The 27,784-nt window shown below is 41.7% G+C and overlaps 1 protein-coding gene across 3 annotated transcripts in view; it reads left to right on the forward strand.

Moving 5' to 3' along the window:
* Positions 1–10,857, forward strand: part of LATS1 (large tumor suppressor kinase 1) — a 36,384-nt gene extending 25,527 nt beyond the window's left edge. For all 3 annotated transcript variants that reach the window (XM_089668614.1, XM_089668615.1, XM_089668616.1), the window contains 4 exons: positions 4,839–5,421; positions 6,968–7,150; positions 7,439–7,545; positions 9,838–10,857. In XM_089668614.1, the coding sequence (XP_089524740.1) occupies positions 4,839–5,421; positions 6,968–7,150; positions 7,439–7,545; positions 9,838–10,353 (1,389 nt within the window). In that variant the 3' untranslated portion in view covers positions 10,354–10,857. The remainder of the gene's footprint in view (positions 1–4,838; positions 5,422–6,967; positions 7,151–7,438; positions 7,546–9,837) is intronic.
* Positions 10,858–27,784: the final 16,927 nt, after the last annotated feature.

Below are 27,784 nucleotides of genomic sequence, written 5' to 3' on the forward strand. Positions count from 1 at the left end.
GAAGGATAATAGATGCAGGGGGTGCAGCCCTGGGGTTCCTGCTGGCTCATGTTCAGCTCTAAACACACAGAGCTATGGCAGAGTTTTCCTTAAGGGTCCTGACAGTGCCAGTCTGGTCCACAGCTCTCCTCAGGGGCTTTCTTGACCCCTTTTTGAGGGGGGAGTGCGGCTGCATTGCCCTTGTTTTGAGATTGGGAGGACTCCTACCTTTCACCAGAGCCTTTGAACCTCTAGTAGCAGCTGTTGTTTGCCATTCAGAGATGGAAGATGAGGGTTGTGCTTTGTCAAGTCCTGATGATTCAGCACATAAACAGTCAGAGTACTGACACATCTTCAAAGCTTAAGGACATCAATGTGTATGTGTGTTGACTTAGATCTGCCTGCTTTGAGCTTTCCAAAGGTCACCAGCCTCAGCTTTCTAAAAAAAATACCTACTAAAGCGACTCCTGTATGGTGACTGGCCCCAACCTGAAAAGATCTTCACTCCTCCCAAAGAGTTTTGATCACTAGTGTCGTATTGAACAGTGTTTTTTAAATTATTGTAAAAAAAAGTGGGGGGGGGGCATCCCTGTTGTAGACCCAGTCATTTTTGTCATAACAGGCATTAACTATCCCTGTTGAGTGAGGATATTCCGGTGTTCAAGGAAACCTTTGATTAACTTTAAGGCCTGTTGCACACTGGAGTAAAAAATGCTGAGCTTTTTACTGATCTGAAATGAGATGCATTGTTGTCTATGGAACATTGCACACAGCTGAGTAAAGATCAGTAATACAGCATTGAGTACAGAGCAGTAAAACAAAAATAGAAAAGTTTTTTTCATTTGAGTGCAGTAATTTACTCAATTCGCTCAGGCCCCTTGCACACGAGTGTCCTAATTTATTGATGTTTGCTTGTGTACAAGGGGCCCCAACACTTGGAATGAAGAATTTTACTTGTCTATACTCATCTGTACACTTACATACTTTTACTTGCCTATTACTCAGGTCTTTACAAACAGTTTTTGGACCCTTGCACACGGGCATCACAAGTTCCTGAGTAAACATCAGTAAATTTATAAAGTCCGTGTGCAAGGGGTCTTGGAAGCCCTTTTTAAAGCTCTGTTCGCCCTGTTATTGCAACCATGTCCATCCACCAACCTGTCTAGTCTAAGACCATATCTCTGTGTCCTGGTTCTATGTGACTTCTTCTGTCATCTGACATCTGGAGCTCCTACCTGCAGCCCTGTTCTATGCATATCATTTGAATCTTCTGTCCTGTGGACCGGGTTACTACCCTGCTTCTCGGTTGCTGACTTTAATGGCTTGGGTATTGAAGGCCAGGTCCTGAGGGATAGGGGCCTACCTGATTCAGTTATCCCTATGATCTTAAAAGCTATCTAGTCCACTTCTTCCAGTCCACCATTGCATCTGGAAAGCATATTTCTCAGGGTGTGAGGCAAGAAAAAAATCATCCCAGAAAGTACTTGGTAGGATGCTTCCTGTCTTTTCTCCAGTCTGGTCTGGATCAACATTTGGCCTTGAGTACTATCCAGGGCATATTTCAGTCCTAGTGATTCACTTTCAGAGACTGCTTTATCCTCACCCCCTTGTGAATGCCTTTGTGTGGGGTGTTGGTGACATTGTTCCTTTTGTTCACTTCCCACTAACTTTTATGGGATCTCAACCTGGTTCTGTCAGCTGTTCAAACCTATTAGGGATATTTCTCGGTCTGTCCTTTATCTCAAGTTAGCCTTTCTTGTTGCCACCAGTTCTGTGAGGTGACTGAGTTGGTGGTCCTAACCTGTAAAGAACTCTTTCTTGTACTACACATGGACAGTGTTGTTTTGCGATCTAGGGCCTCTTTTCACCCCAAAGTGGTTTCTTCCTTTCACCTTAACGAGAACCTTGTTCTATCTTCTACAGCTGTTCCTACCCCCTCCCCAGCCTGGCACTCTAGTGAGCACTGAAGGGGCAGTGCAGAGAGTGGTAACTGACAGTCACCACTGTGCTGCGCGAACACTGAGAACTGAGCAATCAACGGTCATGTGGTCTCTGAGTTCTCGGGCTTTGAACCGACGAGGGACAACTGCAGCATCAGATTTAATCTGCAGCATCGAGGTGAATATAGATGTTTTGCTTTTTTTTTTTTATTCCCATACTTCTCCTTTGTTTTCCAGGATGGTCTGTACACTTCCTTGTTAATCTGGTTGTTCTTTGTGGGCCTCTTCACTTTGCTGTTTCCCATTCCTCAGTTGGGCAGCTTTTGGACAGCCTATTAGTTCTAGAATACTTCATCCTGTGTCCTGTAATTTTACAATTGAGAAAATAAGATTTTTGTTTTGCCAGTGAAATCCTTTTCTTGGGGTACATTTACAAGGCACAGTTCTTCTTCCCTCTGTTCTTATGAACCACTCCTATCATTGCTTGCTACTAAACCAAGGCATACTGAGAGCAGGAGGGCTTATGCTGGGCTATCCTTACTGCTTTGTGTGCCAGTATACAAATCTCCTGAAGGTAAAAGTATAACCCATTGGTTCCCAAATACCTCATCCTGGGTCCTGTAATGTACTCCAAGAAAAGTATTTTACAGGTAAGACAAAAATACTATCTTTTTCCAAAATAAATTTCTGTGATCAGGTTAATTTTTGTGATTAGTTAGAATCTAACGTTCTTGGCCTTTTATGAGGCAATATTTTGTTATGCAAATATGCTTTTCAGCAAATCATTGGGTATATATTTAAAGGAATCTTAGCCTTTGCGTTATATTTTATTTGCTGATTTCACTACGTTTCCTCCTCAATCTATTTCTTCTCTTAGCTTTTCTATCTTTCTTCCTTTTTCCCTACTCACTAACAGATTTAAACAGTTAAGGTTGGAGCTTGGCTGAGCTCTTCAAACCTCCATTACTGGGTAGGCAAGTAAATGTCAGCGCCATGGTGCTGTGTTAACAATGGCATGATCTTTTTAGGCCACTGCATGTTATTAAAAATAAGCATGAGGTTGTCATGAAATTCTGCACAATTGACTAACAGACTGAAGGCTTGATATATATATATTTAAGCTTGTGAGTACACATTTATTTTGCAAAACCATGTAACTACTTATTTTTATGTCTGCATCTGTAAAATGTATAAAATGTGTTTTTTGGGTTTTTTTTTTTCACCTATTCCCATTTCAGTTTGTTTTGAATATTTGTATAATATGACTAAGCTATGCTTGACATTGTTTTCTCAAAGCTGGGCAACATGTGGTCTATCATGAGGCCAAGTATGTTTGTTACAGAAACCTTTTGTTATCTTCTCAAAGATAATTAATGAAGGAAGCTTTATGAACATTTCAGAAATTCATGTAGCACAGTAAATTTCAATTTTTGCATGCCCATTGTAAGATGGCTTAATGATATTGTTTTGCAGTGGTTCACTTGTGAATATCAACCATTTTCCCTTAGGGCCGATGTCAATGGACTTCAGTGGGTAAATGCAGCTTTCTTTTGATATAGCTCAGGGATTTTGGACTCCTATCTCCTGGCGCCCGGGACATGTAGTTCTGGGCACCGGGCAGGTAGTTTTTCTACCTTTAGCCCTGCGGGGAAGCAGCAGGACTCTCCTGACAGGTGTAAGCATTCGGTGGTGGCACCACACAGTGCCAGCCTCTGCACGCACCAATGCGATGTGCACCACATTACATTCAGTGGAGCAGAGGGGAGATATCCAGGGTCTTTTAGACCTTAGATGTCTCAAGACCTTTCACCAAAATTTTTTTTTTTTTAATTTGTAAAAAATGACAGTTACACCCAAGCACATACCATTTCCCCCCCCCCAAAAAAATAGAGGCCCCCACATATACGCACTTACAAACGTAAAAGAACATGCTGGGGTGCTTAAGCATGAAACCGTCCATTGCGATACCCATGTTGCATATCGCCGCGCACGCCAGAATGAAAGCAATAATTCTAGTACCAGACCTCCTCCTTAATACTAAACTGGTGACCTATAAGGAGCTTTGAAAGTGTCGACCTATAGAAAATATAGGGTACTGAACTTCATCTCCACAAATTTAAGGTTTGACAAGTTGGATATCTTTTTACTCACTGCAACCTCATCTTTTATATTTTACAAAAAATAGGGTAACTTATTGCTTTTTTGTGCCGTAAAATTAACATTTTGTATTTTTACTAAAATGTTGCGGTAAAATCATGCAACATAAAAAATTGGAAATACTATTGTTTTATTCTCTAGGGTCTCTGCTTTCAGAAAATATATAATGTTTGGGGGTTTTTTGTGTAATCTTCAGGCCTAAAATTATTTTTAAACATGTCCAAAAATCGTCTCTGGCCGCGAAAGGGATAAAGTATAAGCCATAACCCACCCTTTCCTGACGAGCAGCCAATTGTTGTTCATCACACTGCAAGGTCTCCCCCCCTCCTTGCTAGTCCCCGGGTGCGATGCTGGAGGGAGGCAGGGAGGGGAGGAAGGAGATAAATGTGTAATATTTAACATTGTGCTGTAGTTTTTTCAAAAATTTCCACACCCCTGAAGCTGCTTTGTTTTTCTAAAGAGTTGGATGGAAAGCTGTTGTGAAGCCAGCAAAAGTCAGTTGACATTGGCCTTTAAATTTACAGAAAAAAATGTTATAACATTGAAGACTATTTTGGATTTAATACTAACTTTCAGAATGACTTTTGTGACAAACATGCTCTGCATCATCACTGTTACCAAACACCCAGTGCTATAATCTATGAAACGTGAAAAGAGACAGATAACTTTGTAGTGGCATGGGCATTCCAACATGTCCAGACCTTATTAAACCTAGGAAGGTCTTGCTGGAATGTGTTATCTTACAATATTGTTTTCCATTAGGTGGGGCTGTCAACAGATGCTCAAGACCAAATGAGAAAGATGCTATGTCAGAAGGAATCTAACTACATCCGACTTAAGAGAGCCAAAATGGATAAATCCATGTTTGTAAAGATCAAGACTCTTGGTATTGGTGCCTTCGGAGAAGTGTGTCTAGCCAAAAAAATTGATACCAATGCTTTGTATGCAATGAAAACCTTAAGGAAAAAAGATGTCCTATTGCGCAACCAGGTAGCCCATGTCAAGGCTGAAAGAGACATCTTGGCGGAGGCAGACAATGAGTGGGTAGTACGACTGTACTATTCTTTCCAAGACAGAGACAACTTGTACTTTGTTATGGATTACATTCCAGGTGGAGACATGATGAGCCTTCTGATTCGTAAGGAAGTATTTCCTGATGATTTGGCCCGATTCTACATAGCAGAGCTCACATGCGCAGTTGAGAGCGTTCATAAGATGGGCTTTATTCATCGTGACATTAAGCCTGACAACATCCTTATTGATAGAGATGGCCACATAAAACTCACTGATTTTGGTTTGTGTACTGGTTTTCGGTGGACCCATGATTCAAAATATTATCAAAGTGGTAAGCATTGATGCAAATTTTTTTTTTTTAATAAGCTCACCCCTGCTGCAGTATTTAGTGAAAGGAAAAACCGAGTATTCAATAAAATAAGAGCACCAACAACTAGAAACAGTTCTCTTGATACTTCTCTATTGGTGCTGTTAAATTACTGAAGAAAAAAAAGAGGAAAGTGCAGTGTAAAAAATATATACAGCAATTATTAGAGTTGTTGGAATAAAAAGATGAAATGGCATAAAATAGTAATGAGAGGCTTAACATAGAACTAAAGGCAAAACTTTTTTTTCGTTTTTTTAATTTTGGCTAGAGTAAGTTTTTAACGCCTGACTTCTTTTTTTTTTTTTTTTTTTTTTTTTTTACCCATTTGTGTCGCAATGGGGAGATCCCTTTGCTCCTGTCTCAAAGCCAACACAGGAAGTGAGAGTAAAAAAAATTAGATTGGCAGATGAGTCATAATGTTATAGTCAAGTTAAAGTGTTACTAAACCCAGGACCCCACATTCACTATATCTGGTCTCCCACTGCACACACAACATGGAAATGCAATTATTTTAGTACAAATAACCTGCTAAATACCTTTTCTCATCAGCAGTATATAGCAGTCTTGTGACTTCTATCATTGTCCAGCTGAGCACTGGTTAAAGCTTGGAGGAGGAGTTTTCATTCTGCTCTGACTGTCCTATGAGCCTGCATAACCCCTGACTCTCTGTGTGGACAGTGCTGATTGACCCTGTGCTGATCACATGCTTCCTTCCAAAGGAGAAAAAACTCCCTAGCAATACACACTAAACAAAGCATGTGCAGAGTGAGTGCTAGATCTCTGTACTATCAGCAGATGGATTGAGGAGAGTAGAAGAAGGGGAGGATCAGAGAAGACAGGATCAAACTGCCTTTTTTCACAATGCGGAATATTAACCTCTTAGGTTCTACAGTGAGTATAACAAGCATGCTTTACTACATATACAGAGCCTGGTTTTACTTTTGTGGGTTTAGTAACACTTTTAACTAATGCTGTCATATATAGTCTGAGAATTTAGGCATATGTGACCTCTGATCATTAAATAGGCACTGAAAATGAAGTGCTTGTCTTTTCTTACATAATCCTTGCTAAGAAGGGAAGTTGATAGGTAGGTACATACTGTGAAACACAACCAGGTGTAAAACATGATATAGTATAGGTTCCATGGGGAGATCACTTATTCAAGATAAGTTGACCAATCACTAATGTCACAATAATCTAGCTAGGGTTGCTATGTTGTTCTGCGTTTAAATGTTTTTGATTTTTATTGTATACTTAATCCTTTTTTTTTTTTTTATAAATTTAAATCGCTGCAAGCAATGGCAGTTCGCTGAATCAAGTGATAGGTGGCATACATTGTGTCCTAAAATGTATAGCACAATGTAAAAAGAAGGCTTTTGTGTATACATTTTTAAATTATTACAGTAAATCTTTTTCGCCATCCAGGTCTTTTACAGCTAAAACTGGCATCTTTGCTGAAAAAGTATAATTCAGTGTTAACTGTTTTTTTTTGTTTTTTTTTTTTGCTCAGGTGACCACCTACGACAAGACAGCATGGATTTTAGCAATGAATGGGGAGATCCAACAAATTGCCATTGTGGTGACAGGCCGAAACCTCTTGAGTGGCGTGCAGCAAGACAGCATCAGCGGTGCTTAGCTCATTCTCTTGTTGGGACCCCGAATTACATTGCACCAGAGGTTCTATTGCGTACAGGTATGGAATATTTACACTCGTTTAGAAAAGTGGAAACCTAACCTCCATTTCTGTGTATACTTTTGCTTTAACCATTGAAATAATATATCTCTAACTGAAATCTGTAGCTGGTGCAATATTGCTCTTAGTCTCTTATCCCTCCACCTTTTTTTCTGCATCCAGTAACAGATACCTTTTTGTTATTGTATAAATAGCAGCAATTTTCATTGAGTTAATGTGTAAAGTTGATGTCTTTCTGTGATTGCCGCTTCAACCAAAGTCTCAGTGGTTATTTCCTTCTTATTGTAGGATATACACAGCTTTGTGATTGGTGGAGCGTGGGAGTTATACTTTATGAAATGCTTGTTGGCAAAGCTCCTTTTCATGCAAGCTCACCACTGGAAACGCAAATGAAAGTAAGTTGTAGTGCAACCAGGGTACTGAATGAAATGTAAAACACAAAATCTGGTGCAACTGTGCATGCAGCCAGTCAGCTTCTATTTTCAGCTTATTCAGTTAAAGTAGATTTCTAGTCAAATACTAACTATACCTTAACCTGTTTCCACCCCCATTCTAAGCCTATTCTACCTACCCTGTAAAGAAAAGATGTCTAAACTGACCTATTCTAAAGGCATAGTCACATGATCTCTCCAGCAACCAGCTTCAATAAAGAGGAGCAATTGCCGTCATTGACTGCAGAGCCTGGGTAACAACATCACTCATAGACTTACTATGGGGCATCTGTTGGCTGCCCTGCCTCTACACTGAAGCCGACCATGTGACTGGAGCGCTTTCTGAATAGGTAAGTATAGGCATCTGTCATTTAGAGGGGAGTTGGGCTAGGCTCGGAACAGGGGTGGGAGCAGGTTTAGGTAAAGTTAGATTTGACTGGAATTCTACTTTATTCTTTGAAAAAAAAAAATAACAAGATAGAAGCTGGTTGCTATGCACAGCTGCTCAAGATTCTGGTTGTCCCTGTTTTGATAAATTCCCCTCACTGTAGTTTACATTTCATATTCTTGATGTCTGCACTCTCTATGTTGGGCTGTATGACCTACTCCTGACCACTGCACTACAAATACATTACTGTACTACAGTGCAGTGGTCAGGAGTGTGTAACATGCTGGCCACAGAATAAAACCAAAAATTACCCCTTCTTCCCAGTACAAATCATTCCCCCCCAAGCACAGAAGACATCTTCCAATCTTCCAGCCAGCACATACCCCTCGGTACAGACACCCCCCCCCCTTTTTTTCAGTATATACCTCTTACTCAGTTTAGACACAAGCCCCCATCACCATCAGTTCAGAAACTTCACCCCCTCCTTTCCCAATATAGACACCATCCCCCACATCTTCCTCTAAGTACTGAATACTCAGTACTTTACTGACATCCTGTTTCCTGGTACAGATATCTCCGTATAGATCTCTTCAAAGACCAGATGTAGCAGCAGTGCAGAGTGAAGGGAATTCCTCCCCTGGGCTCTGTCATATGACCAAAGCAGGGAAGGAGACTTCTCCTCACTCTGAATTGCTGCTGTCACAGAAGCACCAGGTGTAGACTCTGATGGTGCTATGTACAGTACCATTTTATATTTCTCAGTACAAATCTCCCTAAAGACCAAATGTAGCAGCAGTGCAGAGTTGAGGGGAAGTCCTCCCCTATGCTCAATCATGAGACTAAAACAGGGAAAGGAGACTTCCCCTCATAATGAACTACCACTGTTGCGGAAGCTCCGAGTGCGGATTCTTTGACAGTGACGTATACAGTACCATTCATACGAAAGATTATTCACAAGTTTTTCAAACATGGTCTTATGTCTATGGGTATCCTTAGCTGAGAGGATTTTTTATTGCTTGTGTTTATTGCATTTCAAAATCAAAAAAGAAAAATTAATTGGACTTAAAGTCAAGGTATGGATATTTTTACATGGCTGCACGGGTCCAGCTTGAACCAGTGTAACTATGCATATGACATACCTTGCTGATCCTCTTAGATGCTGGAAACCACTGTAGAGGGGCAAGAGTACTACAGTGCTCTCCACTAGCTTCTGGGTCCAAGGGAGGTACCCTGCTGCTTTCAGAACTCAGGAGATTGCCTACACAACACAATCACGATTCAGAGAATATTTTGCATGATCTTAATGAATGCAAAGCATTGCTCTAATTAAGGGAGGTGAAGATTGTGATGTCACGGCCCCACCTCCCAACTTCGTTCAATCAGAAAACGCTATGCATTCTGTAAAAATATTTGAATGAATATTTTGTAAAATGACAATTATGTAAGTTTTTTTTACTGGTGTTATTTTTCCTTCTTGATTTTGACGTTACTCTTAAAGTAATTGCTATTAAAGCACACCATGAACTGGTAACATGGGTGAGTCAAGCACGGATTGCTGCCATAACACATTTTGGAACCCTTCAAAGATAGAAATATAGAAGCTATCAACTTCCTTCTGAAATACTAGTTGTCTGAATGTGCCTATCTTCAATACTTTGAGTTACTGACCTGGAGCAAGTATGCAGATTAGAAATTTCAGAATGCAGACCTCTTAATCTGCGTAATTGGTTTATGGTACTGAGACCATTCGACCAGCTTTGTAGACAGGCAAATAGCATGTTCAGATGGATCACCAATGTCCGCATAGTACAGCATAATTCTTTTAATGCAGTGTGTTCTGTTTTCGGCCTAATGCAATGTTTTTTTAGGTAATCAAGTGGCAGACAACATTACACATTCCCCCTCAAGCTAATCTGTCTCCAGAAGCTTCTGATCTAATTGTCAAACTGTGCCGAGGCCCTGAAGATCGCTTGGGTAAGAATGGGGTTGAGGAGATTAAAGCTCATCCATTTTTCAAGACAATAAACTTTTCTAGTGACTTGCGTCAGCAGCCTGCTTTGTATATTCCCACCATAACACACTCTACGGACACTTCCAACTTTGACCCAGTAGATCCAGACAAACTCTGGAATGATGAAGACAAAGATGGAAATAAAAATGATACTCTAAATGGGTGGTACAAAAATGGCAAACACCCTGAACATGCATTCTATGAGTTCACTTTCAGGAGGTTTTTTGATGATAACGGACACCCATACAACTACCCCAAGCCTTTTGAAAACGATTATGATGACACAAAGGACGATGGCTACAAGCAGACTGATACTGAAGAAAGTAATAATATTGGGAAGAGGCCACCAAACAGGGATTTAGTTTATGTATAGAGTCAACACCTACATTCATAAAGTCTTTCAAATCCTGTGGTTTGTTTTGAAAGACATCTATAAGTAGCCGGATTTTGCTACATTGGAAGCCTCAGAAAACACAAATCTGTGTTTTGAGTGCAGTGCTAGTGGTGAATTCAAACTTCAGTGAGAGACATAATTACGCAGGAGTTGTTAATGCTCATTGCTGAAAACCAATGCTGGAGTTTATGGCCACTGACTTAAAAACTAGAAGAGGACTTTTTTCTTATCCGAGCACCTTGTTTTTACTTTTTTGTGCTTTTCAGATTACTTTTTTCTTTCTTTTATTGGGCACACAGTAGAGTTATTAATGGACTGGAAAGTCTAACTTAATTTTAAACTGCAAAGGTACACATTTGCAAGACAATGATGGACATTTTATGTAAAAAAAAAAGTTACAGTAAAGCCTCGTAACAGCTATATATCAATCCTATTTATGTAATTGCAATATTTATAAAGCATCGTAAAGAATATTTGAATTGATATGTTAGATGTGGATCTTCTAAGAACATTGAAAGATGAGGCAGTAAGATATTTCTGGTCATTATGGTTAAACACAACACTAATTTCTACCAACAGAATTGATTAGAGGTAGATACATTTAAAGTCCACCCAAGACTGATATTTGGGCATTTGCCCCCTCCCTGCATTTTGAAGTAAAGTAAGCTAGCAACTAGTGCTGAATAAATCTTGTGGTCTAAAACCAAGATGACAGTGGCTTTAAAATGTAAGTTCACCTCTAGCTTAGCCACTGCAACTAAAAAAGGAGTGCAGCTTGTACAAGCTGGAGCTGCTGCAAGAGGATGCACACTTGTAGCCCCCAGCCTGTCCTGCAAACAGGACAGAGGGGCATTTGTAGGAAGGCATGAGTTTCATGTACAGGTAGGTCCATATATATTTGGACACAGGCACAATTTTAGTTTTTTCTCAGGTATTTACCAAAACATATTCAAGCTATAGTTCTATAATGGATATGGGCTAAAAGTGCGCACTCAAGTTTTATTTGTGGGTATGTACATCCAAATTGGAGGAAGGGTTTAGAAATTACAGCTCTTAAGAGTAGCCATTTCCCCTTTTTCAAGGGACCAAAAGTAATTGGACAATTGAATCAAAAGCTGTTTTATGGCCAGGTGTGGGCTACTCCTTTGTTATTTCTTCATCAGTTAAGCAGGTAAAAGGTCTGGAGTTGATTCTAAGTATGGTATTTGCATTTGGAATCTATTGCTGTGAACCTACATTATGCGTTCAAAGGAGCTCTCGATGCAAGTGAAACAGGCCATTGTAAGGCTTCAAAAACAAAACAAATCCATCAGAGAGATCGCAGCAATATTAGGAGTGGCCAAATCAACAGTTTGGTACATTCTGAGGAAAGAAGAACGCACTGGTGAGCTCAGAAAGATAAAAAGGCATGGACATCCATGGAAAACTACAGTGGTGGATGATCGCAGTATCCTCTCTTGTGAAGAAAACCCATTCACAGCATCCAGACAAGTGAAGGACACTCTCCAGGAGGTGGGCGTATAATTGTCAAAGTCTACAATCAAGAGCAGACTTCATGAGAGCAAATACAGAGGTTCACCACAAGGTACAAACCATTTATAAGCTTGAAGAATAGAAAAGCCTGATTAGACTTTGCCAAAAAACATATAAGAATGCCAGGCCAGTTCTGGAAAAGCATTCTTTGGATGGATGAAACTAAGATTAATCTGTACCAGAATGACGGGAAGAAAAAACTGGAGAAGGCTTGGAACAGCTCATGATCCAAAGCACACAACGTCATCTTTAAAAAATGGAGGAGGCAGTGTGATGGCATTAGCATGCATGGCTTCCAGTGGCACTGGGTCATTGGTGTTTATTGATGTGACAGAAGACAGAAGCAGCCAGATGAATTCTGCAGTGTTTAGAGATATACTGCTGTTCTTCTCTGGGTAACTGCATTTATCTCCTACCTCCACTCTTAACCAGACAAGCGCATTGACTCCTGCTGTTCTTCTCTGGGTAACTGCATTTATCTCCTACCTCCACTCTTAACCAGACAAACGCATTGACTCCTGTTAAATTCTGAACAAATGTTGTAATTATATCTGTGTATCTGTTGACTTGTCCTCACCTCTAGGCGCACTCAGGTTTATGACTGTGGCCTGGTTCCTAAGAAACATCCCCCACTATTCATGTGAGCCTTATCAGCTTCTAATTGGGGCGGAGTTGAATGCTCATTTGAGCATCTCCCTATAAATTTAGTTCACCTCATGGGGGAGATCTCTGATGGGGGGCACAGTCTCTGATGGGGGTGCTGCTTATGATGGAGTGCGGCTTTGAATGAGTGCGAAGCAGTTAAACACAGCAGTTGAACTAAAGCAGGAGAACTTAAGCAGCAGGAAGACACAACAACAGCAAGAAACTCTACTGCATGCTGGACAGACTGCAAGGAAACATCTTTTACATACCTGAGTCCCACTCCATGTACCTTTTTTATATAATACACCCCTCTTCTCCTCTTCATATTACTATCCTCTGTTCCCAAATCTCATTTCTTTACCCCTCTGCTCCACCCCAAAACTTGTACATCTCCCCCTCATTGCTATCATCTCCCTACTATTGCTTTCATCACCTCCCCAAAATGCCTCTTCCACTCCTCCTTCTCATTTTCCTCTCCTCTGTTCCCAAAATCCATTCACTATATCCCTCTGCTCCTCCCAAACATTTGTATATTGTGTCCTCACTGCTTCCCTCACCCCTCTATGGCACCCACCACCTCCTCCTATTACTCCACTCTCCCACTGACCCAAACACCTCCACTAGTAGTTTCTCACGCTCCTGCACATCCCGCTCCCATGCCACCTTTCTCACCCTTCTCCTCCTCATAACCGCGGGGGACATCTCCCTGAATGCTGGCCCTCCACCACCTCCCTCACCCGCACAAAACCCTCCCGCCTCCACGTCCTGCCGCAACCCCGGCAACTTAGTATCTGTCCCCCTGCTCCCTAAAATCTCCCCCCCGTTTTCATGTGCACTCCTGAACGCCCGATCGGTGTGCAACAAGCTTACCGCCATCCACGACCTCTTTGTTTCCCGCTCCCTCAACCTCCTGGCGATTACGGAAACCTGGATCCAGCCTCACCTGGACCCACTCACCCAGGCCCAACGGTCGTAAAGGTGGTGGGGTTGGCCTGCTCCTGTCACCGCTGAGCACCTTCCGAGTCCTCCCAAACCCCCCCTCCCTATCCTTCTCCTCCTTCGAGGCCCACTGCGTCCGACTATTCTCCCCAACCCCCCTGAAGATTGCTGTGATATACCGGCCTCCTGGATCCATACCCTGCTTCCTGGAAGACTTCTCCTCCTGGCTACCCTTCTTCCTCTCCTCAGAGCTACCCACTATCATCCTTGGGGACTTCAACATCCCTGTCAATGTCGACAACCCGGACACAGCCCGTCTCCTCCACTTAACCTCCTCCTTTGCACTTGCACAGTGCATACAATCCACCACCCACTCCGACGGTAATATCCTTGATCTTGTCTTCTCCAACCGCTGCGCTCCCCACAACCTCACTAACACCCCCTTCCCTCTCTCTGACCACAACCTGATTACCTTCTCTATCTCCTCATCCTCCAACGCCTACCCCTCCAAATGTCACACTTCTACCAGCCGTAACCTCCGCAACCTTAACCCTGCCTCCCTCCACTCCGCAGCTGATCAACTCCATGACCGCATCCTCCCCCTGTCCTGCCCCGACTTGGCTATGACCGCCTACAACAATGCGGTGTCAACAGCCCTTGACTCACTAGCGCCTTTAACCACACGCAACATCAGACCCCGACCGCTCCAGCCCTGGCAGACTGATCACACCAAAACCCTCAAACGACACAGTCGTGCCCTGGAGCGACTATGGCGCAAAACCAAATCCCAACAAGCCTTCACCCGCTACAAATCTGCCTTCCACACCTACACCTCCTCCCTCCATACTGCCAAACAAGCCTACTTCCTGACCCTCATCAAGGCCCTCTCCTCCAATCCTCGCCGACTCTTCTCCACATTCAACTCTCTACTCTCGCCACCCCCACCTCCACCCAGCACCTCACTCACTGCCCTTGAGATTGCCAATCACTTCAAAAACAAGATTGACACAATTCGCAAGGACATTGCCGCAACTCACACGCCTTCTCAACCCGTCCCCTTTCACACAGCTACCCCCTCATCCCCCCTCCCCCTCGACATAACCCACAGGGACTTCGTCGCTGCTCAAACTCCCTCCAACCCCCTTCCCCCTCACTCAGCTACCCCCTCTTCACCCCTCTCCCACGGCCCCACCACTGCTCTGACCTCCTCTCCCACCCCACCCTACATTCCTCATACTGAAGCTCCCCCAACACTCCGCACCTTTGACCTTACTACCATCGAAGAAGTCTCCAAGATCCTCTCTGATGCCCGCCTCACCACCTGCCCCTTCGACCCTATCCCCTCACAACTCCTACAACCTCCCTCCCCCTCCATCCTACGCTCCCTCACCCACATCTTCAATCTCTCCCTCTCCTCCGGCACTTTCCCTTCCCCTCTGAAACATGCACACATCACCACCATACTTAAAAAGCCCTCCCTGGACCCCAATGACCCGAACAACCTGAGACCCATCTCCCTGCTCCCATTTACATCTAAACTCCTCGAGCGCCTAGTCTACGCCCGCCTATGCTCTCACCTCAACGACAACCACCTCCTCGATCCCCTACAGTCCGGCTTCCGTCCCCTACACTCCACCGAAACTGCCTTACTCAAACTCTCCAACGACCTGCTAACCGCCAAAGCTAATGGCCACTATTCAGTGCTCCTACTCCTTGACCTCTCTGCGGCCTTTGACACAGTCGACCACCCCCTCCTCCTCAAAAAACTACACTCCCTCGGCCTCAGAGATTCTGCTCTCTCCTGGCTCTCATCCTACCTGTCACAACGCTCTTTCAGCGTTACCTATAATGCCACCACCTCCCTCTCACTCCCCCTCTCTGTTGGGGTCCCTCAAGGCTCTGTCCTCGGGCCCCTTCTCTTCTCCATCTACACCTCCTCCCTTGGTCAACTCATACACTCTCACGGCTTCAACTACCACCTCTATGCCGACGACACACAAATCTATCTCTCAACCCCCCACCTCACCCCCTCGGTCTCCGCCCGAATCACACACCTGTTGACCGACATATCAGACTGGATGTCGCTCCACTTCCTTAAACTGAACCTCTCCAAAACCGAGTTTCTTGTCTTCCCTCCAGCCCGGACACCACCCCCCATTGACTTCTCCATCATGTCCAACAACGCCACCATCAAACCCGCCCCGCAGGCCAGAGTACTTGGTGTCATTTTGGACTCCAACCTATCCTTCCAGCCCCAAGTCCACTCTTTAACAAACTCGTGCAGACTCCACCTCCGCAACATCGCCAAAATCCGCACGTTCCTAACTCCAGAAACCACTAAACAGCTCATCCACTCCCTCATCATATCACGACTCGACTACTGCAACTCCCTCCTCACTGGCCTGCCTCGCCCCTGGCTATCCCCGCTTCAGTCCATCCTGAATACGGCTGCCAGACTCATTCACCTTTCCAACCGCTCTGTTTCCGCCACCCCCCTCTGCCAATCCCTCCACTGGCTTCCGATTGCGCAACGGATCAAATTCAAAATCCTAAAGCTGACGTACAAAGCTGTCCACCATACTGCCCCGAACTACATCACTGACCTAATATCCAAGTACCGCCCAGCACGCACACTCCGCTCCTCACAAGACCTCCTTCTCTCTAGTTCCCTGGTCTCCTCCTCCCATGCGCGCCTCCAGGACTTCTCCAGGGTGTCACCCATCCTCTGGAACTCCCTGCCCCAACCCATCAGATTATCACCTACTCTCCTCTCCTTTAGGCGCACCCTGAAAACCCATCTCTTCAGGGAAGCCTACCCCGCCCCCTGCTAACTTGCCGACCTCCTCCACTCTTCCTAGCACTCCATCCCCCACAGCTATCTCCTCCTGTGCCACCATCCCCTCCCTCCTAGATTGTAAGCTCGAAAGAGCAGGGCCCTCGATCCCCTCATGTTTTGCATTGTATTGGTATTGTTCTGTCACATGTTCTGTTCCCCTCTGTAATGTACAGCGCTGAGCGAACTATTGGCGCTTTATAAATACTGTATAAGAATAATAATACTGTCAGCCCAGGTTCAGCCAAATGCAGCAAAGTTGATTCGACAGCGCTTCACAGTACAGATGGACAATGATCCAAAACACACTGCAAAAGAAACCCAGGAACTTTTGAAGGAAAAGAAGTGGAATATTCTGCAATGGCTGAGTCAATCACCTGATCTCAACCCAATTGAGCATGCATTTCACTTACTGAAATCAAAACTAAAGGCAGAAAGAGCCACAAAGAACAACTGAAGACAGCTGTAGTCAGAGCCTGGCAAAGAAAGGAGGAAACCCAGCCACTGGTAATGTCCATGGGTTCCAGACTTTAGGCAGTCATTGCCAGTAAACGATTCTCAATAAAATATTAAAAATGAACATTTTATTTATGATTATATTCATTTGTCCAGTTACTTTTGGTCCTTTAAAAAAGGAGTGATGGCTACTCTTAAGAGCTGTAATTCCTTAACCCTTCCTCCAGTTTGGATGTACATACCCTCAGATTAAATCTGAGAGTGTGCACTTTCAGTCCATAACCATTATATAACTATAGCTTGAATATGTTTTGGTAAATACCTGAAAAAAGCTAAAATTGTGCCTATGTCCAAATATATATGGACCTACCTGTATGGGGATTGCTCAATTAGGCTTGTAATGGTATCAATAGCTAGCAGCTGTTTCAGTTTACTGTCAGTCACCCGGTACTGAATTGTCACTTTTGGGTGGATTTTAGTCTAGAACAGATTTGTACAAAATACTTTGGACATAAAATTATTTTTGTATCATGACACTGAGTTCAAAAAAATAAATCTTACTGCACAAAATGAGCATCTTTCAGTATGGCTAAATACCATAGTATAGTATTTTGTGCTATACTATATTATTCTGAATTTGTATTATATAACAATTGATAGTTTATTTTAAATTATGTCCCGGTCCTCTGAATCAGCTGAAGAGAAACTAATTCAATAAAACTTTTACTGTCTTAGAAAGAAGTGTTCTGTATGTATAATATGTTTAGTACATTTCAACAGAGAAATGAAACATTACAATAGAATTCTTGGTATACATTAAGTGCCTAAAGTTTTTAGCTAATGTCTTCTCAAGCTTTAACAGTGTTGTTTTTCTGGTAGATGAACGAATACAGATGACTTCTTTTCCCTAACCGGCAATGAACAACTATTTTGTTTGTAGATTTGTCGAACTTGGGAAAGAATGTTTGATGCTGCTCTTCAGAAGAGTTTTGCCTAAACCTAATGTAATTGACTGGAGGAAAGCTGGAAAATGCAGTTTTGTTTATTTTTTTAGGTTGTGCAACTTTTTTTGTCTACATTTTGATTATCTACTTTCAAATGTTGATTACATTTGGTGGCATATTTATAAAGCACTGGATCTGATACCCACCAGTGCTCATTCACAAGTAATGCAGTGACTGGCATTTACCAGGTGCAGAAAAACAGTTACTGCTAGGACACATAGAAAACAATCCTGATTCACCCTGCAATGCAGCTGGGAGGTGCAGTGCACAGGAAGGCATTACATGTCATCCCATACTGCACCACGGCATGAATGAAGTAAATGTGCGATGGCATTAATGAAGTGTAATTTTGTGATGCTTCAAATAGCAAACGTAAACAGTGCGATGCGCTGCAACAAGCATCACACCATCCCCTCACTGGAGCTCACTGCAGCTGAAATTGACAGCTGCCTGTGAGCTAAAATGGAGCATGTAGCATGTCGGCAATGTGAACGAGCATTCACCACAATTTAAAGCATTTGCATCAGGAAGATGCACCTGCATTCAATGTTTGGTGAATACCATATTACCTGCCAAATAAAACATCTTGGTCTCTCATGTCAAACGTTTAGAAAATGGAGAAGCACCCAGTGAGATTGTACAGCGCAAAAAAAACAAAACTTTTAACTGTTCCCTTTTTGTTTTTATTAAAGTGGTAGTAAATCAAAGACTAACAATGTAATATATTGTAGCTTGTCAATCCTTAGATGTGGTGGCTGCATTAATTTTCTATTTTTAGGCTCCCCCCCCCCCCCCCTTTTACCTGGTGATCCTGGCCAGCAACACACCCTATGTATTACAGTGCCACAACTCTAGATGAAGGAGCAACAGAGACACCTTTATCCAGCAACATTGTCAGTCTGCGGAGAAGGGAGTGCTGGATGTACTAGTAGATTTATATACACTAACAAGTTGAAGGCAAATTACAGCTCACACTGCAGTTACAGCAACATTTTTTACTTTGAAGGTTTCACACGAATAAATAAAAACTGATCCTTGTAAGCAACCCTGTCTGTGTTAAATGTTTGTCTCAACACTTTTAACTGCTACATTTGAAGGAGAGCTTGTTCTGTTGAAAAACCACTTTACTGTCTAGATCAGAAGGTGAAAACAAAAGAAAAAAAACCTCATGCAGCCATCACATCTAAGATGTTGTAAGATGCAGTATAATAAATGTTTGCTTTTGGGTTAATGCCACTTTTGTTTACAAAAAAAAAATGTTTTTTTTTTTTTTTTTTTTTACATCCATGTCCTCTTTGAAAGTAGGACCCTATTAACATCTGTAAGGGCAGCTTCACTCACATATTTCAGACTGAAGCACATAAGTGTCTAAACATATCCTTGTTGAGGCATTTACACTCTATACATATAAAGGTGTTCCCAGATATCTCATTTTTTTTCATTCATTTCTTTTATCCAAAAATGATGTAGAACTGTACAAGACATGGTTTTATGTATGGATTTGAACAGCACCCACAACTATTTAAATGTATTCTTAGGAAGTCCTCTTGCATTACCAGATCCTATGTCACATCGAGATATGCTAACAAAAGAAAGGTTTTAAACAGGATAACATTTCAGCAGATTTTAAAGTGGATTTTTATGTAAAAAAAAATGAACAGGCAGGATTTTTAATGCAGAAAAGACATGATTTGTCTCTTCTGCATTACTGTTACCTGCCTGTCCACCCTTGCATAGTGAGCTGTGCGCATGCAGCTAAACTGTAGAAATTTACCAATGCCAAAGCTGACGGAACTCCCATGCATGCATAGAAATGACGTCATATCGGCTTGGTCAATGAAAGTGGTCAGCGATCAATACCCGGAAGTTGTCCACTCAAAAATTTCAGCAGCCGACTGGGAGCTTCAGGACGCCACATTGCTGGACTAGAGGTGAGTAAAGGTCGCTTCAATGTGGTCTTGTCCATACCAATCTTTTGTGGTATTTTATCACATTAAGTGTAATGTTTTTAGACCAGTATGGAATTCTAAAAATCTCACTTTTTGTACCCAATTTGTGGAGTAAAGGAAAGGGTTTCCACTATACCAGAGCTTTATAAGAACCTGTCAAATTGTACCTGCACTCACCTAAATTGCAGTTTTTTTTACCCTGCGCCCTTTTAGTTGATTAAATTACCCGACCGCCAAGCATATCCCAATTCCGTCTTTATTAGAAAAGCATTTATGATAGATAGTGACCGCCTTTTGTCTTACCCTTGAGGGAAGATCTCCATTTTTCTTAAGAAGTGCGAGCTTTCAGTGACATATGGTGAAATGCTTGCACTTTGGCCATAAAGTTGCTCAGTGCGTTTATGTACCTTACCAGTAATTTGAATTCTGTGTTAATGCTCTTTGTACATATTGAAGGGTATCTCTACCCAGCTGCAAATTTTTCTTCTTTAGAGCCTTCCTTCCACAAGATTTAGCTTGTAAACACTAGCCTATACATTGTGTATAGCAAACAGTATTTGGTAGTCTTTAACCACTTGTGTTCCTGAGGATTTACCCCCCTTCCTGACCAGGCCGTTTTTTGTGTTATGTCGCAGTGTTACTTTGACAATTGCGCGGTCATGCAACGCTGCACCCAAATTAAATTTAAGTCCTTTTTTTTCCCATGAATTGACCTTTCTTTTGATGGTATTTGATTGCCTGTGCGGGTTTTTTTTTGTTTTTTTTTTTGCACTATAAAAAAACAATATTTTGAAAAAAAACAATATTTTTGACTTTTTGCTATTAAACATGTCCAGTAAAAAAAATAAAAAAAAAATCTAATTTCATCATACATTTAGGACAAAATGTATTCTGCTACATGTCTTTGCTACAAAAAAAAAATCCCAATACGTGTAAATGAATTGGTTTACATGAAAGTTAGTGACTGCGGTGAGCATTCTGACACTGGGGGAACTGACTTAGTGACACCAATACAGTGATCAGTGTTAAGAAAAAAAAAAAAAGCATTGACACTAATACTAATGGCACTGGGCAGGAAGGGGTTAACAAGAGGGGTTATCAAAGGGTTAACTGTGTGCTGGGTGTGTTTTACTATGGAGCAGTGTCTCTGTGTTTCACTGTAAGTACACTGCTTTGGATGGTTGTGCTGTGCACAGCCATCCAAAGCAGTGTGCCCAAGCTGACAGGGAGGAGAACTGTTAGTAAACAAAACAGTTCTCCCTAACGGAGATCCTCGGTAATCACCTGGCCGGGACTTGGTGACTGACAGCTGCAGCCGCGAATGGCAGCATGGGTAGGGCGCGTGCCCCCTACCCGAAAATGCGAAATCACGTATAGCAGTATTTCTGCTATAGGCCGGTCGGGAAGCGGTTAACCTGGGCAGCAACAAGAGCTGTAGACTTATTTCATATTGCACAGGTTCTGATAACCACTTTATCAATATATAAGGAAACGAAAGCTCACAAATTCTTGTCCAATCCCCTTGTCTAGCAAACCTATGCTTTAGCAGAAATGTTAGTAAGTAAAGTTGCAGAATATACACTCTAAGGTGGTCCTAACTGCAGCATTCCCATCATCTGTGTTTGTCTGGAGCACTCCGCTTTCAGGATAATGTTAGAAAAGGCACTCCTATCCTATAATGTAACACCCAATGACTGGGTGTTAGACAGCTAGATCTAGAGAACTGACAAATTGAAGTTGGAAGCAATGCTTTAAAAAATGCAAACCGCAAATTCTAAAAAACTATACAACCTTATCTTTGCAGTAAAGAACCTGTGAGGACAGAAAAATGGAAGCTGTCATGGCTGACTGTTCAGGCTCTATGGTTCTCATTCTGATCCAGGTTCACTTACCTAGTGAACCCCTGCCCTAGAATTAGTTTGGTGTTGGAGTCCGAAATGTGACCGCTTGCCTTGTAAGCTTTTCTCATTAATGGCTTTTTATTTGTCTAAGCAAGGAGGAAGATGACAGGACTGAAAAATGGTCTGATAAAGTCTCCAATGGCAGCTCCCAAATTTCTATACTCGTATGTGCCCTCACAAGCATTTTCATACAGTTGTGTTCAAAATAATAGCAGTGTGTTTGAAAAAAGTGAATAAAGCTCAAAATCCTTCTAATAGCTTTTATTTCCATACACACAAATGCATTGGAAACACTACACATTCTATTCCAAATCAAAACATGAAGAAAAATATATCAAATTTGTGTTGATCTTCTAAAGAAATTGAAGAAAAGTGAATATTAGACTGTTCAAAAAAATAGCAGTGTTTGTATTCTTCTTTACAGACTCAAACATTCACTATATAAACTGAAAAATGTTTGAAGATTTTGCTTTCCTTTGAATCACTTAATGAATATTTAGTTGTATAAGCACTGTTTCTGAGAACTGCTATACATCTGTGTTGCATGGAGTCAAGCAACGTCTGGCACCTGTGAACAGGTATTCCAGCCCAGGAAGATTGGACTACATTCCACAGTTCTTCTCCATTTCTTGGTTTTGCCTCAGAAACAGCATTTTTGATGTCACCCCACAAGTTTTCTATTGGATTAAGATCCGGGGATTGGGCTGGCCACTCTAGAACGTCAATCTTGTTGGTCTGGAACCAAGATGTTGCATGTTTACTGGTGTGTTTGGGGTCGTTGTCTTGTTGGAACACCCAATTCAAGGGCATTTCCTCTTCAGCATAAGGCAGCATGACCTCTTCAAGTATTCTGATGTATTCAAACTGATCCATGATCCCTGGTATGCGATAAATAGGCCCAACACCGTAATATGAGAAACATCCCCATATCATGATGCTTGAGCAACCATGCTTCACCGTCTTCACAGTGTACTGTGGCTTGAATTCAGTGTTTGGGGGTCGTCTGACAAACTGTCTCCGGCCACTAGACCCAAAAAGAACGATCTTACTTTCATCAGTCCACAAAATGTTGCGCCATTTCCCTTTAGGCCAGTCAATGTGCTCTTTGGCAAATTGTAACCTCTTCAGAACATGTTTTTTTTCAACAGTGGGACTTTGCGGGGGCTTCTTGCAGATAGTTTGGCTTCACATAGGCTTCTTCTAATTGTAACAGTACTCACAGGTAACTTTAGACCTTCTTTGATCTTCCTGGAGCTGATTGTTGGCTGAGTCCCATATAATGGTGTATTAACCATTTTCCTGTGCTCTGTAATGGGGAATGCATCTTTTGATTGCCCTGCTGGCTGTAGTTTTAAAGCCAATTTGTTATTTTTTTGGCCTTGGATAGAGTATTGAAGGGTTAAAGTTGAACTGTTCGCTGCTAGCCTGTACATTATAGCAAAGCTACCTCATACCTCCAACTCCAGACAGCTCTGCATTTGCTGTCACTGCCATCTTTTCCTTCTGCAACTGTCTTTTCTCATTTTGGCCATTGGCAGCCATTGATGATGTAAGTTTTGTGCAATAACACCAGAGTTACTTTGTCTTGCCACCTGACGTCAGTCTTGTCATTTTGTAAGGGACAGAAGTGGCTGAGAGTGTACACTATTAAAGTAACACGCAGTGCTCAGCAACCACAACTTCCATGTGAACATACAAGACAAAAACAATGTCAAATAAGGACATCAAATGTGGTATATGTATGTATATATATATATATCTTGCGGAAGCCTGACCCAAAATTGGGTATATTGAGGTTATCAATTGATTGGAATTATAGCTCCACAAGTTCTATATGCATACACATATACACCCCAGGGCCCATACAGAATATCAGGTGGGTGCATGGATGGTTTCTTGTTACTACCATAACCTACCACCAAAGAACAACCCAAAATAAATTTTCCAGCTCTTGACGATCTCAGCAATGCCATATATGTGTATGATATTATGTCATTTGTACCCGTAGTACAGCCCAGAAACAATAGTGCACATTTTGTTTGTTGTTTCTTTGGAGTTTTTTTTTTTTTTTTTTTTAACCTAAAAACATGCTGACACTGACTGATACCAATTTAATAAAAAAAATCCTGATCTTTGACCCTGACCTTTTGACCTTTGACCCTGACCTTGACCCAAACATTTGGCACTGAACTAGATCAAACCTTGATCTAGGTATTTTTCTTTAATTTTTTTTTTCCCCACTCTATTAGAGGAGTTAGAGATACAATGTATCTCTCTCCTCCATTCACAGAGAGAGAAAAAAAAAAACAAGGCGGCTGGGCTGTACAGTGACTGATCACTGTGATAGCCAATCAGAGGCTATCACAGCAATTATGTGACCTGGAATTGGGGGTCCCGATCGTTAGAACAGGACCCGGGGCTCTTAGTAACACCTCGGTCTTTGTGCTAGGAGTGCGCTGTGCGGTGTGCTCCCAGCACAAAGACAAGAACACAAAGATGCGGCCCCACGGAAAAAATCCCAGTTCTGTGAGGCCGCTAATGTGTTGGCACAAAGTGGATAAGGGTCAATATATCCAAACGAAGCGTGATGTTGCTGACGTCTGATGGGCCAAGTACCGTTCTTCCTATTTCATTCTCTTTAATATGGATGAGGTGGATCCAATTACCTCAAGTTGGAAGTCCCAAAGAAGTAGAACTGTCCAGGAAATATCAGTTTTAGGTGAATTGATTAATAAAAATACTATCTCCTCTACCTCATAGACAGCATGCTTAGATAATGGAAACAATATTGAGTATTTCTGGTGGGGGAAGGTATTCTAGAGAAGATGGAAATGAAATGTCTTTATCACTCTTCATTATCCCACTTTAAATATGTCTTGAACAGTTTGTCAGGCTGATATATACATTGGCCCATATTTTCAGTTCCATCTTTTGCCTTAGGACTTGTTCACACCATGGTGCAGAGACATTGGTTTTTCTGCACACGTTCTGCAAGGGCACAACTAAATCAATTGTTCTCTGTTTTGCGTTCACACCACAACACTGGTATTGCATACAGATTTCTTTCTGCACAGGAATCTGCAACATACATAAAACTTATTGAACTGCGTATGAAAATTGATGTCTCTGCAAGTGAAATCTGCACATCAGTTTTCCTGCACGTAGGGTGTTAATGAGCCCTTACTGTTATAGATAGTTCCATTGGATGTTAAAATAAATGGAATTTTTTATTCAAAAAACGGCTAAATTATCTATAAATTTAATTTCTGACCTGGTATTTCTATGTATTAATAATAAAATAAAGTGAGTGACTTGTGTTGCCTATAGCAAGGAAGCATATACTACTATTTCTTTTTCTATGGCAGATTATACAATGAAAGATGAATTCATGACTTCTATAGACAAAACAAACCACTTTGATGCATATTTGCATACTTCATTTGTTTTAAGGCTAGGTTCACACTATTGTGGCTTTGCAGGCGGTGTTTGCATGGACACAGCAACCCATTCATTTGAATGAGCTGCTGTGTCTGCGTTCCTGCAGCATTTTGAAAACACAGCAGCCAGGAAATTGCATTTTTATCATAGGTGTATCTTAAATCAAACAGACAGAATATCAACCAAAAATCCAGAACAAACACATGATACAAATGTAAATATAAATTGAGTTGTAGTTCAGTGAGCAAAGTAAGTATTTGATCCCCAAGCAAAACATGATTTAGTACTTGGTGGAGAAACCCTTGTTGAAGCGCAGAGGTAAGATGTTTCTTGTAGTTGGTTACCCAGTTTCTACACATCTCAGGAGGGATTTTGGGCTACTCTTCTTTACAGATCTTCTCTAAATCCCTAAGGTTGCTTCGAAACTTGAAATTTCATCTCCTTTCATACATTTTCTATAGGATTAAGGTCTGAGACTGGCTAGGCTACTCCATGCCCTTAATATGCTTCTTCTTGAGCCACTCCTTTGTTGCCTTGGCGGTATGTGTTGGATCATTGTCATGCTGGAAGACCCATCCACTACTCATCTTCTGTGTTCTGGCTGAGGCAAGAAGGTTTTCATCCAAGATATTACAATACATGGCCCTGTCCATTGGTCCCTCAATGCGGCAAAGTTGGCGTGTACCTCTAGCGGAGAAACCGCTTCAAAGCATAATGTTTCCACAAGTGCTCCATGCTTGACTGTAGGGATGGTGTTCTTAGGGTCATAGTCAGCATATTTCTTCCTCCAAACGCAGCAAATCGAGTTAATGCCAAAGAGCTCAATTTTGGTCTCATCTGACCACAACACTTTCTTCCAATTTTTCTCTAAAACATTTAGATGTTCACTGGCAAACTTCAGACAGGCCTGTACATGTGCCTTCTTGAGGAGGGTAACGTTGTGGGCACTGCAGGATTTGAATCCATAGCTGCGTATTGTGTTACCAATGGTTTAGTGACTGCGGTCTGAACTGTCTTGAGATCATTCACAAGCTCCTCCCATGTAGTCCTGGGCTGATCCCTCACTTTTCTCATGATCATCCTTATCCAAAATCTTGCATGGAGCTCCAGACCGAGGGCGATTGATGGTCATTTTGTATTTCTTCCATTTGCACGTAATCGCTCCAACAGTTGTCTTCTTCTCACCAAGCTTCTTGCTGATGGTCTATAGCCCATTCCAGCCTTGTGCAGGTCTACAGTCTTGTCCTTTGACAGCTCTTTGGTCTTGGCCATGATGGAATGGGCATTTGAATGGAAGAAAGAGATTCTGTGGAGAGGTGTCTTTTATACACATAACGAATTGATGTTAGGAGTACCTTCTTAACCACTTTCCTTCCAGAGGATTTGCCCCCCTACCTGACCAGGCCATTTTTTGCTGTTCAGCACTGAGCTATTTCAACTGGTAAGTGCGCGGTCACGCAATGCTGTACCCAATGAAATTTCTGTCCTTTTTTCACACAAATAGAGCTTTCTTTTGGTGGTATTTGATCACCTCTGTGGTTTTTATTTTTTGCGCTATAAACAATAAAAGACCAAAAATTTTAAAAAAGATCTATATTTTTCACTTTTGGTTATAAAAAATATCCAATAAACTCAAAGTTAGTCATAAAGTTGGGCTAAAATGTATTCTGCCACATGTCTTTGGTAAAAAAAATCTCAATATATGTATATTAACTGCTTTTTATGAAAGTTATAGCATCTACAAACTATGGTATACATATTGGAATTTACGTAGCTTTTACTTTGCCTATCACATTTCTTGAGGTGCTAAAATGCCAGGGCAGTACAACCCCTCCCCCCCCCCCAAATGATACCTTTTTGGAAAGTAGACACCCCTAGGATTTTGCAGAGAGGCATGTTGAGTCCATGAATCATTTTATTTTTTGCCACAAATTTTTTGAATATGACAATTTTTTTTTTTTACACAAAGTTGTCACTGTAATGAAATATTGCTCATGCATGCCATGGGTATATGTGCAATAACACCCCAAAACACATTCTCCTACTTCTTCCGAGAGACTTATTGGCAGCCTAGCTACATACAAGCCCCCAAAATCCAATGATCACTTCCACGCTTTCAAAGGGCATCATTTTCTCATATCACTTCCCCACTACCTATCATGGTTTCAGAGGATTTAAAATGCCAGGATAGTACAACCCCCCCCCCCCCCCCCCAAAATGACCCCTTTTTGGAAAGAAAACACCTCAAGGAATTTGATAAGAGGCATGGTGAGTATTTTACAGATATCATTTTTGTCACAGGTTTTACATTTTTTGTTTTCTTTCTCTTTTCCAATAACGTGGCAACAAATGAGATCTGCAAAACACTCACCATGCCTCTTAGCAAATACCTTTGGAGTGTCTACTTTCCAAAAAGGGGTCAATTGGAGGAGTTACTTCTACTATCCTGGCATTTCAGGGCCAACATTAGAAGCTTATGCCACACATCACTCACTCTTGAAAGCCAAGCCTTTACGGACACTTTTTGCTCACATGAAAAAACTGTTTTTTTGCTAGAAAATTACTTTCAACCCCCAAACATTATATATTTTTTTTAAAGCAGAGGCCCTAGAGAATAAAATGGTGGGTGTCAAAATTTTAGTATTTTCGCAGCAATTCTTCAAACGAAAATCTTTTGAGGAAAATACGCTTTTTATAATTTTAATGCACAAA

This window comes from Staurois parvus, unplaced genomic scaffold (genome assembly GCF_062004578.1).
Source record: "Staurois parvus isolate SC_StPar_1 unplaced genomic scaffold, SC_StPar_1.0 ptg000059l, whole genome shotgun sequence".
Classification (NCBI taxonomy): Eukaryota; Metazoa; Chordata; class Amphibia; order Anura; family Ranidae; genus Staurois; species Staurois parvus.